The 19,675-nt window shown below is 40.3% G+C and overlaps 1 protein-coding gene across 1 annotated transcript; it reads left to right on the forward strand.

Moving 5' to 3' along the window:
* Window positions 1–8,273: 8,273 nt before the first annotated feature.
* cahz (carbonic anhydrase) lies at window positions 8,274–14,575 on the forward strand. The gene is made up of 7 exons (XM_028427906.1): window positions 8,274–8,550; window positions 9,069–9,266; window positions 9,753–9,871; window positions 10,113–10,205; window positions 10,350–10,412; window positions 11,094–11,249; window positions 13,491–14,575. Exons 1-7 carry the CDS (start codon window positions 8,517–8,519, stop codon window positions 13,608–13,610), a joined length of 783 nt encoding a protein of 260 aa, XP_028283707.1. The 5' UTR covers window positions 8,274–8,516; the 3' UTR covers window positions 13,611–14,575.
* Window positions 14,576–19,675: the final 5,100 nt, after the last annotated feature.

Raw genomic sequence — 19,675 nt, forward strand, 5'->3', positions numbered from 1 at the left:
ATGCTCTGACCTCACTGCACTGTACTTTACACTAAAGTAGGGTTTATTTAGGCTTTAGGTTTATTTATTTGGGGTTACTGTGATGTTTAGATGTAATTACAATAATGTTACTAGTTACAATTTAGATAGTTAAAACCCAATACCTTACTTCATGTAGTCTTGTCCTGCCTTTGTCTATGCCTATGGTGATAAATATTATTTTGATTCCTTTGTATGTCTTTGTATGTCATTGATAATAACTGACCTGGACTTTGACGCATTTGGTCTTAGCCTGCAAAGTTTAACCCAAAATAAAATAAAATAAATAAATAAATAAAGGGACCGTACACTAACATCATGGCAAAGAATGACATTCTTGAGACTGTCTATGACTTTGATGTCACTCAGTTGACTTACTATGCTATTTTCAATAGCCAGGACTGCAAGTTTATGAAGCCTTCTCTGTCCCATTGTTTGATGCAGCCAGGTGCATGTTCACCTTATATTTGCTTAATCTCCTCTGAAGCTGGATTCACCTCCTCACTCTGACTTGTATGTGCCTAATGATCACGCTCATCCTCAGCTTCCCTGTCTGCCTCACCCTTCAAGGAGTTTAAAAAAGTGATGAAATCCTACAGTTAAAATGATATCATATAAATATATCACATTACTTAAATATCACATCTTCCAAGATTACTATTACTAGAGCATATAGACAAGTCGGTTATATGACTATTTAATGAAATTATGTTCTAATTATTTCATTACACAGTGTATTGTGGACTGTGTTGTATGTAGCCTGTCATGACTTGCTACACTCAACAAAAATATAAACGCAACACTTTTGTTTTTGCTCCCATGTTTCATGAGATGGACTTGAAGATCTAAACTTCATTCCAGATACACAATATTACCATTCCTCTCAAACATTGTTCACAAATCTGTCTAAATGTGTGATAGTGAGCACTTCTGCTTTGCTGAGATAATCCATCCCACCTCACAGGTGTGCCACATCAAGATGCTGATCTGACATCATGATTAGCGCACAGGTGTACCTTAAACTGCCCACAATAAAAGGCCACCCTGAAATGTGCATTTTGTTTCTGCTTTATTGGCGGTCTGGGGACTCAGAACCAGTCAGTATCTGGTGTGACCACCATTTGCCTCATGCAGTGCAACACATCTTCTTCGCATAGAGTTTATCAGATTGTCTATTGTGGCCTGTGGAATGTTGGTCCACTCCTCTTCAATGGCTGTGCGAAGTTGCTGGATATTAGTGGGAACTGGTGCACGCTGTCGTATACGCCGGTCAAGCACATCCCAAACATGTTCAATGGGTGACATGTCCGGTGAGTATGCTGGCCATGCAAGAACTGGGACATTTTCAGCTTCCAAGAATTGTGTACAGATCCTTGCAACATGGGGCCGTGCATTATCTTGCTGAAACATGAGGTGATGTTCATGGATGTATGGCACAACAATGGGCCTCAGGATCTCATCACGGTATCTCTGTGCATTCAAAATGCCATCAATAAAATGCACCTGTGTTCTTCGTCCATAACAGATGCCTGCCCATACCATGACCCCACCACCACCATGGGCTACTCGATCCACAACATTGACATCAGCAAAGCGCTCACCCACACGACACCACACACGCTGTCTGCCATCTGCCCTGAACAATGTAAACCGAGATTCATCCGTGAAGAGAACACCTCTCCAACGTGCTAGACGCCATCGAATGTGAGCATTTGCCCACTCAAGTCTGTTACGGCGACGATCTGGAGTCAGGTTAAGACCCCGATGAGGACGACGAGCATGCAGTTGAGCTTCCCTGAGACGGTTTCTGACAGTTTGTGCAGAAATTGTTTGGTTATGCAAACCAATTGTTTCAGCAGCTGTCTGAGTGGCTGGTCTCAGACGATCTCGGAGGTGAACCTGCTGGATGTGGAGGTCCCGGGCTGGTGTGGTTACTCGTGGTCTGCGGTTGTGAGGCCGGTTGGATGTACTGCCATATTCTCTGAAACGCCTTTGGAGACGGCTTATGGTGGAGAAATGAACATTCAATGCACGAGCAACAGATCTGGTTGACATTCCTGCTGTCAGCATGCCAATTGCACGCTCCCTCAATGCTTGTGGCATCTGTGGCATTTTGCTGTGAGACAAAACTGCACATTTCAGGGTGGCCTTTTATTGTGGGCAGTTTGAGGTACACCTGTGCACTAATCATGATGTCAGATCAGCATCTTGATGTGGCACACCTGTGAGGTGGGATGGATTATCTCAGCAAAGCAGAAGTGCTCACTATCACACATTTAGACAGATTTGTGAACAATGTTTGAGAGGAATGGTAATATTGTGTATCTGGAATGAAGTTTAGATCTTCAAGTCCATCTCATGAAACATGGGAGCAAAAACAAAAGTGTTGCGTTTATATTTTTGTTGAGTGTATTTGTTTGTGTGTTTTTATTAATGAGGCTAAATGGCAATGAATTACTTTCGCTTTTATATTTTGTTTCCAACTGGGGGCTGATGTACTGTATGTTATGTTGTCATAACTTAAATTAGCATGCGTAGAGAAGATTGAAGCAAGGCGTCTGGACTTGTAGAGTTTAGAGTCCAGACGCCTTGCTTCAATCTTCTCTACGTATGATGACCTGGATGACTGAGAATCTTCATCAACACGTCTTAAATTAGCATGCCATTTCGGACACTGGCATTATGTCCAACAAAATTAAATAAACTCAGATGCCTGTTGGGAAGCAGAAGTTCTGCGGGCACATCGTTTTGAAACTTTTCCTACTGTAGGCTTGATTTGCAATGTCTTTAACTCGAGGAAAGCGTTGCACAATGTTGTAGCGAAACACATTGTTCTCTGTAGTACTAGACTTTTACTGATCTTACAATCGATACCTCCTCTGCGTCAGCTCCTCTCTCCACTGCTCCTCACTCACTCTCGTAAAAAAATCTTCGTATATCCATCTAGTCAACAAATAGACAGAAATAATACATTTTACTGTGCCAAAACGAATGCAAATGCCATGTTTTCACTGGCGATAATTGGGAATAGATACTAACATTAAGTGTTGCCATACTGGAGAGATTTGACAGAATTTTAGACAGCTAATGAATGTTTGTTTACAATGTTGGCATTTTAAACAACATTCTGTTGAAATAGACAAGGCTATAATATCGTCCTTCCTTCCCGCTCCATAGGTAAACGATCAGGTTAAGCAACAATCACTGCTATCAACTTGCAATCTCTCATCCTGTGTAATTGACTGCTGTTGACTGCTGCCTCCACACTACCTAGGCTACAAGTGTCGTGTTTGGTCCAGCTACTTATGTGGCTGCCTACCACGTGATGCTTGAAATGTGCCAATGAGGCATAAGAATCATAACGATAATAATTTTATTTGATAAACAAGATGAAACTTGAAAGCGAGCTTCAGTTGAACTCGCTTTCTTGCTGGTTCGTGTTCAGGGAGGACGTAACACCATCCAAGCAAAGGTACAGAATAATAATAGATAATAATCCAAATAGACCAGTTACCAGAAAAAACACTAAGCAAAAGTACACTATCAAACAGGCTAAGGCAGAATCCAAGAACAGGCAAGGTCAAAATACTGGACACACTAAAAGGTAACACTCTGGAGCAAGAAACGGTTTGAAGGCATAGCTGAAAAACACAAGACAATCTTGCAGGGAGTGCAGGGGAAACACACAAAGACAATAAGACACGGGGGAAACATTAGGGAGGGCAGGTAATCAGCAGGTGGCGGAAGCACACAACTAGAGGAAGACAAGACACCTGAAATCACTCCCTATGGCCCTATATATCGCCATTTTGTACTGCACACCTGATCTGGAATACCTGGCTGTGAAATGCAGACCATTCAAGACGGTGAGAGAGTTCTGCTCCATCATTATCATGGCTGTGTACGTGGCACAGCGGGCTAATGCTAAGCTAGTGCTAGAGGAGCTTTACTGTCTGATCAGCAGGCAGATGAACTCCAACCCAGAGGCAGCTTTGATTGTGGCTGGAGACTTCAATCATGTGGAACTCAAACCAGTATTTCCAAAATTCCACAAGTTCATACACTTCCCCACCAGAGACAGCAACATACTGGATCAAGTTTACTGCAACATTCCAGGAGCATACAGATCACATCTCTGTGGAGCTGATTCCAGTATATAAACCTCTGATCTGCAGGACAAGACCAACCACCAAAACAGTTCAGGTATGGACTGAGGAGGCTTCCTCAGCACTACAGGACTGTTTTGAAATCACTGACTGGGGAGTGATTAAAGATGACTCAGACCTGGAGACCTACACATCATCTGTCCTGGACTACGTGCAGTTCTGCACTGATGCTGTTCTACCCAGTAAAGTCCATCAAGGTGTTTCCAAACCAGAAACCATGGTGGGACAGCACAGTGCGGCCTCTGCTCAAAGCTCGGGATGCAGCCTACAGGTCAGGTGACAGACTTGCCTACAGCAGGGCCCGGAAAAAACTGAGAAAGGGCATCCAGCAGGCCAAACACCGGTACAGATGACGCATTGAGGAGCACTTCACTAACAACAACCCACAGGAAATGTTGAGAGGCATCTGAACTATAACGAACTACAGGAACAGCAACCAGCAGATCAGCCATGACCCCACTCTGCCTGACACCTTAAACACCTTCTTTGCACGCTTTTGACACACCTGGCAGCAGAAAGACTGTTTATCCTCCACTGCTGGAGGAGCAGCCCCAGCCTCCTTCATCATTGTGCCTGTGCCGCAGGCACAATGCTGCTGCTGTCACCAGCCTCAATGTTTACCGCCCTTTTGCTCTGACACCGGTAATCATGAAGTGCTTTGAGAGGATCGTCTTAAGCCACATCAAGGACGTCATTCCTGCTACTCTGGACAAACATCAGTTCACCTACAGGGAGAACTCTGTAGCACTGCACACCGCCCGGACTCACCTGGAGCATCCTAACACCTGAGTTAGGATGTTATTTGTGGACTTCAGTTCAGCGTTCAACAGTGTGATCCCAGACAAGCTGACACTGAAACTCCACAACCTGGGACTGCCTGGCTCTCTGTGCTTCTGGATCAAGGACTTTCCATCAAGCGATGGTCAGTACACAGGTCCAATCAGTCAATATGGCAAAGGTTAAGGCTTGTGTGTGTCATCAGGCAGGCAGGTGTCAAAAACCAGGTGGCCAGGAAGCAGGGGTAACAACAATACTAGGGCCAAGACAATCCAACAAACACTTGATGGTCATAAACAGGTTTTAACACTACACAGTTCTGAAGGCTGGTAAGCGTGAGGACTACACAAGACAAACTGGCACAGAGTGAAGGGAAGCACCCATGATATACAGAGGGAAGGGAGAGACAATGAGACACAGGTAAGAAACATTAAGGAGGAGCAGGTAAGGACCAGGAGGAGGAGGGAGCACACGAAGAAGACACCTGAAACACTCACTCCCTACTCCCCATATGGGGAGTTCAATGTAGGGCACCATATAGTGAGCTCATTGTGAATGCATTTTCAGACATTTTGGACACTACCTCCCTTATTTTCTGTCGCCATTAATTACATCACAAGTTAAACTTATTGAATCTTGACTACAATTCTCTTTCATTCAAAAGAAGCTCAGTTTTGTGGCACTCGTTTATTTAAAAAATGTACCTGTACAATGTGTAATGGGAAAGATGACATTTTCTGGCCTCATCATATTTAGACATATACCCAGAGATGAGGCCATATTTCAAAGTGAACAGTAAGTAGCCTATTACCGGATGTGTTTTTTTAGCATAAAAATACCAATTGTGATGTTGTACAAGTGATAGGGGTTTAAAATGTGATGAATAAGGTGATGTTTTATTACTCTAAACCAAGCTAAACCAAGTAGAGAGAAAGATATTTAAAGCAGGACAAAGCAAAAGTACCAGAGGAAAAAACAGCACTGATGAGAACTGATGTATCCAGGTTTAGGAGGAGATTCCTCAGGAGAACATACGCCCCCTCATCAGGAGCATGCCCAGGTGTTGTAGGGAGGTCATACAGGCAAGTGGAGGCCACACACACTACTGAGCCTCATTTTGACTTGTCTTGAGGAATTTCCACTCAAGTTGAATTAGCCTGTAATGTGATTTTTTTTTTTATTTTAAGGTAAGGTTTCAAATCCAGACCTCCATGGGATAATCATTTTGATTTACATTGAACATTTTTATGTTATTTTGTTCTCAACATATTCCACTATGTAATGAATGAAGATTTTCAACTTCATTGAGATCTAGGATGTGTTATTTTAGTGTTCCCTTTATCTGTTGTGCAGTGTATGTTTGACCACATTGTCTGGTCCTTTTATGTTAACATCCATATTTTTTTCTCCCTTTTAAATAAAATTAGGATTAGGATTTTAAGAACAAGTCACCCCAATGCCCCCCCCCCCATGTTAATTGCTAAATGCAATAAGGTATAAAGTTACTAGTACAAGAAAATATAAATATATAAAATTACAAAATTTTTATTTAATCATTTTTATCACAACTTGCTTTGCTTTGATTGCTTTTTATGAAGATTTTGTTAGAAAATGATCACAGAATCACATGAAATGACAACTTAATCATATTGTGCATGCTTTGTTTACCTACTGGAGTGAGATTTTTATTAGATATGGCTCATGATACAGACAAAAACAAAAAGAGTGTCCCACTGTCTCCACAAGATGGCAGCAAATAACTGCTGAACAACTGATGGAGATACCGTCCAAACAGATCACTTTATTTATTATTATTATTACTAAACATGTTGCAGGACTTAGTTAAGAGGTACAAGGAATCACAAAGCAATGTAGAAACACTATGGAAAGCAAAAAATAAATGATGTGACAATGGCACCAGAAGGACAACCTCATCTGGTCACCAAGCTGTACACTTCTTAACATTCCCTCGAAATCCTGTCCATGAAAAATCACTAACAGGACTGAAAAAGGTGCACCCACCTTAATACCAAGCATGGAGGCATACAGCCCACACTCTCGGCATTGAAAAAACACTATAGGCCACAAAAGCAGCCTTTAGCAACCTCTAGCTCTACATTTTGTGTAGGCAGAAGGTCTATCACATTTAGGGTTAGTTCTCTTCCCAGTACCAGTGCCTGACCGAATCAGTTTCCCCTCCCTTGCACAGTTTGGGAAGTGGTCCTCCTTCCCCTCCTGTGCAGCTATATCATTTTCATAACATCTGTGCAGCAGGCCATTGATCATTCTACATGTGTTCTCCCACACCACAGATTTTGCTTCTGTCTTTTAGCCTGCCAGTGCCCATCTGTCTCAGTTTGTCTGAGGTAACCAGGCTCAGAAAGCCTTTGTCTTCTACCTGACAGCTAGGCCACAGACAGTTGCCAGCAAATTTCCCATTGAACATTTTTATGTTATTTTGTTCTCAACATATTCCACTATATAAATGAAGACTTTCAACTGGCTCCAAGGCTTTCCCCATAATTATATATATATATATATATTCATGGAGACAATGCTCTGATTTATTGCTTCAGAATCACCAATACAAATATTGTCATTTAGTGGATTTCCCAAATAATGACAAACTGCCAGAACCAAAGAGATGTTGCAGTGTTTCTATACCTCAAATTTGAGGTATTTGATTACATACACCAATTTTTGCATTACAGCTTTCATGTAGTTTATACATGCTCCCCATACAGGGTATTATAATAATTACATATGGAGTATATTTATTTACAATACAGCTGTTTTGAAAGTCTGACTGTTTTTTAAATAAATAAATAAATAACAATTTGTATCCACTACAGGAGTTCTGCTGATTCCACCTGTTTCAGACTATGTCAGGTCATTCGTGTCTTCAGTGCCAGATTGATATGACCAGATTGCGTTAATACTGAGAGAGCCATGACAGTGTGTGCATGTGCTTGTAACATTTAATGTGGAATACACTGTGGTGCTCCGTTCCCCAGTCTGTGCCCGCTGGTGCACAGAGTCACACATGCGTGCGTTCGACCCGCCATCCTCATTCAGCAAAGATGAACAGGATAACCGCGTGTACTGATGGCTGGCAGGAGGTGAAACGAAAACGTCGCCTTCAGGATATTGCGATAAAATCCGGAGGGAAGACGAAGATCCTGGAACAGCGCGGGGTGTTAGGGTGGGTTTGATGGATGCATGATGTGTGTGCATCGAGTCTTCAGCAGTCTGCCGCTGCATATTCTGGAGAAGAGGACGTGTGGACGGCAGGGGAGGAGAGCAGTGGAGGAGGTGTGAAGGACACCTCCATCCCATCTCTGGATGGTTGCCCTGTGCTCCTGATTGACTGGCCCTCTAAAGAATCGGCAAGCCAAACCCACCGGTGAGAGCCTCGGCTATATAAAGCATCTCAGCGGCGCCTGTCAACACATCAGCAGCAGCAAGCCCCACCAACCACCTCTGTCCGACACGTAAACTGACTTGGATTAATCCGTCCGTTCTGATACCAGGGTAGCACGCAGTAGCCGCGCAGCCATGTCTCACGGATGGGGATACGGACCACATAACGGTGAGGCTCTCACAGTACCCGGGGCTGATGCAGCCTGTTGGGTTTTACTGTATAACAGGCTGAATACTGCAGACACTAGCTTCCAACATGCACAGGCTTTGTTGTACATATCCATGGTTGTATACATGAAAATAAAATATCAAACATGTTCTTTGTGAGTTTAAACTGCAAAATATTTAAATACATTAACTTTTTGATCCAGTATCCAGGATCCAGTAATTTAAGGACAACCAAACCTCAACTTAGAACAAAGCCTTTATTTTCATTGCTGTCATTTGGGGAATTGTAAAGCCCACTTCTAGTACCCCAGCTTCTAAGTACGCTGTAAAAACAAAGAAGAAAATATATCACATTATAAAACGTGAGACTTTTTTTATTTTGTTTTTGTCATTTTGGAAAACTCAAGCATTACCTTTATATTAAAATGGTCATTTTCTGCTTTTGTTTACATTTTACACAACTTTAGAAACACTTAATAACAGAAGTGTGAAAGTAAAGTGTGTTATTTGAATCTGTAGGACCTGACAAATGGGCAGAAGATTTTCCTGTAGCCAATGGGCCCAGACAGTCTCCTATCAACATTGTCCCCAAGGAGGCCCAGTATGACTCCTCCTTGAAGGCTCTGAAACTCAAGTATGACCCTTCCAACGCCAAGGGTATCCTCAATAATGGACACTCCTTCCAGGTTGACTTTGTGGATGATACGGACAGCTCCAGTAAGTTTATTTTATTTTATTTTATGCATATATACATATATCGTAGTTAATATAGTTAACTTGGTCTGAGCTGTTTGTGCCTCCACTCTTGCTGCAAGCAGCAGATAAGAGTGTCTGTACTCAGTTGAACCTGATCTACCCAATTTCATTATCTGGAGGTGAACAGACATTTGTAGCAGCTCACCCTCACTTAACTCAACTTTAATCCAGCACTCTATGGTTAAGTTCAGGCTAAAAAATAAACTTGCTTAGAGTTATTAAAACTGACACAGTGTTAAACATATGTTACAAGCTTTTCTGCCATATTCGAGGTTACCATGGTGATTAGTTATACCCTGGTCAAAGATGTCTCATAGACTTTTCACATGACTGCAGCTATTTAAGTCCCAAGATGTTGCTACTGACTGATGCACATAGAACAGATGAGCATAAACAAGCAAATCTGTTCTGACTGTCTCCAATGATTTGTTGTCCTGTCTTAACCAGCACTGACTGGAGGTCCTATTTCTGGAACGTATCGTTTGAGACAGTTTCATTTCCACTGGGGAGGCAGCGATGACAGAGGCTCGGAGCACACTGTCAACGGCATCATGTTTCCCAGTGAGGTACTGAAACCACTTGAGTTTGTGGAGTTACTGGAGTGGGGTTAGAATATTTATGCAACAACCACAGTATGCTAACAGACTCCATAAAATCATTACCAGTGTGATAAAGCACCGCATAATCATACATTTTATTAGGTATTTTTCCACCATTTTTCCAAAGATTTATAGTCGTGCAGTGAAAACGGACTTGCTGTCTCTAGCTTGTGCCTTAATGATCACATGGACTCTTTTTTCCTTCTAGCTTCACCTGGTGCACTGGAACACTAAGTATCCAAGCTTTGGAGAGGCAGCTGACAAGCCCGATGGACTCGCTGTGGTCGGGGTCTTCCTGAAGGTGAGTCATAAGTGATCCATTCTCAAACTGCACTGCAGATGAGTAGGATGTTCTTTGGTTTGTTAGGAAAAAAACACACAAACAATGAACACTGTATTTGAAAAAAACATTAAAATGATGTAATGTGTGTCTGTTGTATTTCAGATTGGTGCAGCCAATCCCCGACTTCAGAAGGTTCTGGATGTCCTGGATGCTATTAAAAATAAGGTACAGCTACATTTTTTTGTTACATTTTCTACAGTTTTTCTGAAAGTGTGAACGTAATTATACTGAAGAATTATGCAAGAATTAAATAATATAAACTGGTATTAATTTATATTTCAATAGACTAAGGGAGTGTATGGAGCCTGTGCAGCGACATTTATGCTTCCAATGTCTTGTCTAGTGAGTCAAGCTTGCTGGCTAAAGTAGATAAACTGCTCACAACCTTTTATAGCAAAATACTACATATAGTTCATCCAAAACCCAAAGGCACAACATTTAACAGCTTTCTATTTGCAAAAGGCGACCATGGGGACATTTGTGTGACTGGGCAGTGTTGCACCTAGCTGACTAAGCCCAGCATGTTATCTCTTGCAGAAACACTGTCTGAGTCGATATGGTAGTTGGCCTACACCACTAAAATGATCTATGATAACACTTTGTATGTTTATGTCCAATATTGTAGGTTTACCCAACAGTAAACACTACAAATGAAAGTAATGATTGCTCTTTGCTAGTGACACAGGGCATATCTGTAGCATTATGTAATCTAGCTTTACCATCATGCTAATACTCAGGTGCCTTGGAATGCCTGTATGCTGGATGCTCTTTCAGGTGTACTTGACAACTACAAGTTTTACTATTAAACCCTGCTCCATTTTATCTGTCTCCTCCTCACACCTGCAGGGAAAACAAACCACATTCGCCAACTTTGATCCCAAGACTCTTCTTCCTGGTTCTCTGGATTATTGGACTTACGATGGCTCTTTGACAACTCCACCCCTCTTGGAGAGTGTCACCTGGATTGTCCTCAAGGAGCCAATCAGTGTCAGCCCTGCACAGGTAGACAGCATTTACATACACACCTTACTCACGTAAAAAACAAACTATTAAAACACAATATCAGAAATAGTTGGAGCTGAACTAAAGCTGAATTGTCACATTGTTTGTCCATAACATGTGACTGCAATGGACATTTTTAATCATCTAAATAATCTTAGCAAGTAAAAAGAAGTTATTCTCTATGTCAAATTCTCAGTTGAAGCAAGACCTCCAAGTGAGGTTACCGGTGTCTCTGTTGTCTTTTGTTTCAGACTGAAAGCCGTCTGAGTACAAATATACTGGATTTGACCTATTTTACATGCTACATTCCACATTCCATTGTCAGACTATTCCTGTCCAACTGTTTTGTGTGAAAGTTTGGGTTCGCATATCTCATTTAAAAACCTCAGAGCAATGATAAAAGTACATAATGCAAGGAGTATCCTGTATTTCTTTTGGTTGTGAATGTTTCTGTCTGAAATTATTGTCATGGCATGATTTGCTGTATTATCATTTCTCAGTGAAAATGGAAGTCTCAGCCACAGTTGACCCAGTTGACTCAATGATATAGATAGATAGATAGATAGATAGATTTCAAATTTGTGACTAAAACAAATTCAGTTGCCTTATTCTTTTCCTCTGTTGATAATTTTTCCACTAGAGACTGCTGACACCATACAATGTAACTATAAAAGCTGAAATCATTAAAACTGCTAAAGACACACATAATTTTAGCACACTTCACCAGCTAATGTAAGCAAATATTTGTGTTGTGTTTAGTTTCTAATCTATCTACATTTTGCTAAAACTAAATATAATATAATATATATATATATATATATATATATATATATATATATATATATATATATATATATATATATATATATATATATTCAGTAATGTTTTATTGATGTATTATTGACTGTTCTTTCCACTTTGCCTTCTTAAAGGCTGCAGCTTCAGTTTTTGCTATCAGAGAAGAAGACACCTTCGTGGAGTGCAAATAATTGATGTAGCCATGACTGTAATGAGACTGACAAGGCAGAAAGGCCATCAGTATGGGTGTTTCATTGTAAGAATATAACATCAATGTGCACAGTCACAGGCTTGAGTGTATTTGTGGCAGGCCTAAATACAGACATTTTTCTTGGCAGCTGCTGGTATGTGGGTTTGAATGCTGCCTCAGTACACTGTTCAATCATGTAGAAAAAGATGAAGTTCAGCTTTAAATAAGCTGCTAGGGCACACTATGAAGTCAAAAAGCTCCATTCAGACAATATCAAGGTCAAGACTAAAGCCCAGAGGCCACATCATGCTTTAGCGCTGGGAGAGTCTAAACTTTAAAGTGTGTTTTACTTAGATTACACCGAATGCCTTTATCTTCAGTGGACACTTTTCTCTCATATCTCATAATTAACCCTGCCATACTGTACCTCCTCTCAAACACACCCAGAGGAGGTTACAGGCTTTTTCCTCCAAACATGACACCCTCCGTCTGTTCTTTTTTTTTAAGTACAGTCCACTTATTTTAGAATCATTCCCTTCCCATATAATGCAGAAATAAGTAATAGACACACTGAAGTAAAGAGCAACATGTACTTACATGAAACAGGGAAGCCCAAGCCAGCTAGCTAAAGGCTAAATAGCTCCCAGAGGAGATGTTGTTTATGCCATGCTGCTGCTGCTATTTTACACACACACAAACATATGTATCCATGCGCACAAATACACACACAGTGGCTCAGGCAGAGATCTGGACTGCCACGGAGGAGTGACGGCTATTTCTGTTGTTGCACAGGGTTTAAGGCATCTAGTCCTTTTTCTTTCATCAGTAAGGACACTGGCGAAACAATGTACAATATCGGGCAAAAGGCAAGAGTCTGAATGCCCTGAGTCAAACTGTAAAATTTCCACTTATGAAGCTGTGTGGGCTTGGGCTACACAGGTGTGCCTAATGACGCATTTAGTCGCTTGTGTTTTATCCTTCTGGTTTCCATGCAACATATATGCTACATATACAACATATATGCTAGCTATTCAGGCACCACAGTCATTAGGAACATCAGATTTCTGGTTGCAATATTTTCAAAGAGAATACTCCAAACTGTCACGGTTGCTATGCGACAGGAGGAGCTTGTTGCGACTATTGGTAATGCAAATGGTCAAACCTGCCATTGTAGACCAGAAATGCAGCCTACAAACTATGTTTGTTGCCTGTTCCATTTATGTGCTTCTTTCTTTCTCCGTGCTTTTCATTAGATGGCCAAGTTCCGCAGCCTCCTTTTCACTGGAGATGGAGAAGCTCCATGCTGCATGATGGATAACTACCGTCCTCCACAGCCTCTCAAGGGCAGACTGGTCCGTGCCTCCTTTAAATAAACCCTCACTCCACACCTACACTTACTATTGGCTTATTATTACTTTATCAAATGTTTTGGCTTCCATTGTACCCAGTGTGTTTTTTTTTAATCTTAGTTTAGCTCTAGTGACATCACTTTAAAGTCACAGCTGCTTATGGCCCCTATAGCTACTAACATGCATCCTTTTTTCACTCACCACTCACTGCTAATCTAGTATGTATTTTATGTAGAAGAAGCATATTTTGTGATATTAAATTTAAAGTACTCAAACAACAATACTATTTTCCATATATATATATGGAAAAGACGATATTTTATTTGTGCTTTATAAAATAATTATAAGGTGGAGTAAACTTGATTTAAATTGTCCTTTGATTGAAAATGAAAGCCTTCTATTTACTGAAGTTCTTCTGCACATTTGATTGTTTTTATTGATGCCATATTTGTTACAAAAGTGATCACACCAGCAATGACCGACACTGATTGAGTAGGCTACTCCACTAGACAGACTGCAATATGTTGTACTAAAAATCAACTCTTGATGGTAATACTATGGAATGATATAGCACATGGTGAAAGTAAAGACATTGCTGCTTATATTTAGCACAAGCAGAGACCATGTCCACATGAACACAGAACAGAGATATTTTATCTGCTTCAATCCGAGAGTGGCTGTTGGCTGAATGTTTGCTAATATTTGACAACTGAACTACCTATCACCTCAGTGCATTAATGAAAGCCTTTAAGACATTAGAATTTGTGTCAGTTTATGTATACATTGTTTCCTATATAATGGTACATCTGAAATGTCTTCACTTAAGTGAGCTAAGATCATCAGCAGGCATTATTACTTTTCAGGGCTAGAGCATAGAGAACAGCTGTAACCTTTCACTTACTGTCACACTGGAGACTGAACCCTATTTTGTGTGAATGTGCCATAAATGTGTGAGAAATTTATCAATAAAAGTTCACATTGATCATAAATGTCTAAAGTTGTTGTGTGATTTTGAATACTATGAAATAATTACCGTGTCCAAAAGTAATCTTTCTGATGTACTTTTGAACACAAATCTATGCATTTTAGTTTGATTGTAATATCGTATCTATCTATACACAGCTGCCAGAGCACACCAGAACAACACTCTTCTTGAAATCCTTATCTTGAAATACTACAGTTCACATAATCCAGTTAAAATTCAGGATCATTTTTAAGCACTAGATGATTACATGTCATGCAGGAGAGCCAAACATAATATCAATAAAAATTTGTTCTTGACAAAACATTAGCCACAATGGTTTCTGAGAAGTTCTATATTGAAAGATTAAGATTAAGAAACCTTTATTAGTCCCACAATGGGGAAATTGCATAGATAGACATGATCTTGTCTGCTATGAAGCTGTGGTGCAGCGTTTGGCAGTGTATTGGTGTTGTTGGCAAGAGATGCTTTTATGTAACCCTCTTTTTGTGTTTGCCAGTGCTCATCAAGTCCTCATCATCACAAACCATTAGCAGAGTGATCTTTGTCAGACAATCAGCCATTCAACAGCTACACTATCTTTCTGTTTTCTCTGGTATTTGAACTGCAGTGAGGGGAGAAAAAATGATAGCTGACAATTCCAAAGAGAAAACAGGCATAATTATCATTTGAAAAGACCACATGTGTTGTTTATAAATGAAGAGTGGCAGCCATTTTTTCTAGTTGGTGGGAAATTAACAATCAAGAATTATGAGCAAGTATTTGAAGCCTTAAGTTTGAAAATGTGAATCTTATTACTCAACTGTTCAAAGCTTAGGATCAGACAAAATTGTTGAACACTGTGGGACAAAAAAAAAGTTTGAATGGGCATCCAGGTAAGGTAACCACCTAAAATTGGTAACGTTCTATCATAAAATATAATAAGGTTTATTGATCCCCAGAGGGAAATGAAGTCCTTACAGCAGCAGAACAAAACACAAGAAACAAGACAAGAAGTGCACAGTGTGCTACTAGAGTAGCATAAAATAAGAAACAGATAAAAGTAAGCTAGAACTGAGAATAGAATCAACAATAAAAAAATAATAAAATAGAATAAAATAAAATAGAATAAAATAAAATAAGAATATGAATAACCATAATATACAGACATACAGATGAGATATGTACAGTGGTGTATTTGCATCCTACATCATGGTCAAGGAAAACAACCACTCCACAGAAGAATGGCTCAGCACAGGAGAGCCACCTCCTCAGGACAAGACTCAGCTGTTCACCTACACCTCAAAGACAAAGGACACTCCTTTCAGGACAACAATGTCCACATCCTAGACAGAGTGGAAAGGTGGTTTGAAAGAAGAGTCAAGGAAGCCATCTATGTTAGGCTGGAAAAACCTTCCCTTTACAGAGGTGGACTCAGACATCATCTTTCTACCACATACAATGCAGCTTCCATCCATTCCCAGGAATTTTTACTCCAAGTCACATGCTCACAGCAAGAACAAAGGACTGTCAACCTGTTCCACCACCACAGAGGAAAAAGAACATAGCAGCAGTCCTATGTAATACTGTTACACAGTCTGACTGCTGTCAGGGCAAAGGACCTCTGGTAGCAGTCCCTTTCTGCTCTGAAGGTGCAGCAGTCTGCAGCTAAACAGGCTTCTCAAGGTCCCCACTGTCTCATACAGAGGGTAAGAGGGGTTGTTCCGGATGCTTGGAAGCTTGGCCAACATCCTCCTCTCACCTACAGTGTCCACTGAGTCCAGAGGACAGCCCGGGACAGAGCTAGCCCTCTTGACCACTCTTGATGTGATACAAACTAACAGGGAATGCTAACTGTTGCTTTAACAAGTATACATTTTAAAGCCAAACACAAAAATTAATGTGCACACGATTACAGTGAGTTCACTGAGTTTGAGTTCACTTTTTTCAGTGTTGTGAGCTTCAACAATTCTCTTTAAATTCATAGAAAGTAATGAAAATACTATAAAGTGGCCTAATACCTTTAAATAATGGCTGCATTTAAAATCAAGTTTGAGTTACAGTTAAGAATTGGGTTCCCTCGACATGATGAAATCCTTTAAAAATGACACAATAAATTGGGTTTACATTTTGAACTTTTAATACATTGAATCAACATGATTCTTTTAAACAATCTAACGTGATTGAAATAAGTTAGTCTAACAAGAAATTATTAATTATTAATTAAAGAAGAAAATTAAATTGGTTTTACATATTATGATTGTGTGGGACCGATGTACACATTTCAATCAAATAAATTAAAAGACTTTTTTTTTCAGTGCTGTTACCTCCTGTGTTTTTAACTACTGACTCATCAGCTTAGGCATATTTTTTCCTTTTTCCTTTCTTTGTAACCTAAGTTACACAGGTTTAAATATTGGATAAACCCAGTGTGGTGCTAGTCTGCTCAAACTATCAGCCAATGACAATGAGCTGCACATGAATGCTCTGGTAAAGGGTCTTTTTGGGCGGGGGAAGCCTGCTATCTGTTATCATCTTGCAGGCACAAATTCTGGGTGGAAAAAGATGACAGTTTCTCAGAACTTGCTTACACAAAACTGTTGTTCAAACCCTCCCACTCAAACCCCAAACATTAACCTAAACTTTAACCACTGACCTCAAATCTGCCTTTTTGCGGAGGGATTTAAGCTCAAAATTAGCCAGCTTAATGAAACACTCACACATAAAGTCATGTAATATGTCAAGCAATCCAACTATCATAGCCACCTAGAAAGGTTATGTTCTGTTCTGTCTGCATCAGTTTTACTATAGCACAGTATGTAGCTGGTGAGTCACACTGTGGCACTTAGGAGCCCATCATCAGAAATAAGGCACATTTAATATTATTGATGAAAACCAGGTTATCATCAGGATGGTTAGTGACACTCTGTCAAGTCCCAGATGTAAAACCTTGATATTTAAAACTATTTCTATGAGAAGCTTGATGAATTGACTAAACTAAAAAATATTTTCAGTTCCAGTAAAAATGAGAACAAGTTCATGTTAGCATTATTCTAAGTCCACAGCAACACCCGTTACTGATAGCATGAGTTCTGTTAAGACAGCATAACATCTACAAGACTAAATTATGAATGAAGCCATAGCTGGCTAGCTATTTGCCAGTGCCAGGTAAATACTCCTTGAAAGGTCATACCAAGAGATAATCACAACATAGACTGCAGAAAGCGGTGCGTGTGTGGTGTGTTTACACACATTTGATTTGTTTGTGAATGTGGAGCGCTTCTTTCTGGTTATGAAAGGCACTTTGATGAATCTGAATGGGCTCTTTGCATCACAGACTGTTCCACTGTTTTACAGAGAGGGAGAGAGAATAGACAGCAGAGAGGAAAACACTGCAGCTGGTTTGGAATTTATGAAAATGAAGGTTGTGTTGTTAGTATAAATATGATTTTTGTTAATCTGCTTCACGACAGCTTGTGTTCTGCATCGATGGAGAGATGCATGACTAATCCCTGTGTTAACTCCAACTATAATGAGATGATGATGTAATGAGAGGATTCCCCCACCAGCCTCCCTCCTCTGGCACTGCAGTCATCCCTCCCCCATCACAGAGCAGTATACAATGCTACCTTTGGATGAGTGACAACAGTAACCATAGTAACAGCATGTTTATATTTGATGAAGCATGGAGGAGGTGTATAGTTGTGTTTTCATTTTCAACAGGGAGATACAGGAAACACAGTTGTAGCTGCCCATCACATTAGGCTGTAGTTAGTAAATGAACCCACACACTGTCACAGTCACAGCCTCGATCTTGTTCTCACCTACGGCCTGGAAGCTGAGAACCTGCTAGTGTGGTCTCAAAATCCTGTTCTTTCAGACCACTCATTAATAACCTTCGACTTCACTCTTTCAGCCTTAGCAGCATCTGGGGTAAAGGTCTACTACAGCAGATGTCTGTCTGAAGACGCCGTATCACAGTTTAGGACAGCAATCCTACCAGTACTCCCTGCAGTCCTATGTTTAAATACTAAAGGGGGTACCAACTTAAATATTACTCCTGCAGAAATTCACTGTATTGTCAACAACACTGACACATTACACTCAGTTTTAGACAGCATTGCTCCCCTAAAGAAGAAAACTGCAAATCAGAAGAGGCCAGCTCCGTGGTACAACTCAAATATCCGAAAATATACAGACTACACAAAGGATGGAGAGGAAGTGGCAGTCCTGTAATCCTCCAACTTTTTACTGTTACTGTTTTTTACTTACAAAACTGGGGTCATTGTTTTTAGACCCAAACATCTCAGAACTAGATTATCAGATAACATTGTCTCTCAGGATGGCATTTCTTTGGCATCCAGTAAGACTGTGAGGAACCTCAGAGTTATTTTTGATGAGGACATGTTGTTTGTCTCTCATATTAAACAGGTCTCTAAGATCGCCTTTTTCAATATTGCTAAGATCAGGAGCATCCTCTCTCACAGTGATGCTGAAAAGCTCATCCATGCCTTTGTCACTTCAAGACTGGACTACTGCAACTCTTTATTGTCAGGATGTCCACATTACTCCATCAACAGTCTGCAGCTGATCCAGAACGCAGCAGCTAGAGTTCTGACAGGAAGCAGCCAAAGGGATCATATCTCTACTGTGTTAGCTTCTCTTCATTGGTTTCCGGTAAAATTCATAATAGACTAAAATTCTCCTTCTTACATATAAAGCTCTACATGGACTAGCTCCACTATACCGGCAGGATCTAACAGTTGAAAATACTCAGATCTCAGAGTGCAGGTTTACTTGTTCCTAGAATTCATAAAAGTAAAAGGGAGGACGAGCCTTCAGCTATCAGACACCTCTACTGCAGTTAGCAGTGTTGGGGAGTAACGGATTACATGTACCGACTTTACGTATTTAGAATACAAAATATGAGTAACTGTATTCCGTTACAGTTACACTTTAAAGAGATGGTAATTAGAATACAGTTACATTGTTGAAATCAGTGGATTACACAACTGTAGTTTCACGTGTTTATTCACTCTGCTGGATGAAACAAGTCGTGAAAAAATCTTTGTCTTCTTACAACAAAGATGTTGTTTACGGCAGATGTCTGACTCTCCTTACTGCTTGT

This window comes from Parambassis ranga, chromosome 17 (genome assembly GCF_900634625.1).
Source record: "Parambassis ranga chromosome 17, fParRan2.1, whole genome shotgun sequence".
NCBI classification, from domain to species: domain Eukaryota; kingdom Metazoa; phylum Chordata; class Actinopteri; family Ambassidae; genus Parambassis; species Parambassis ranga.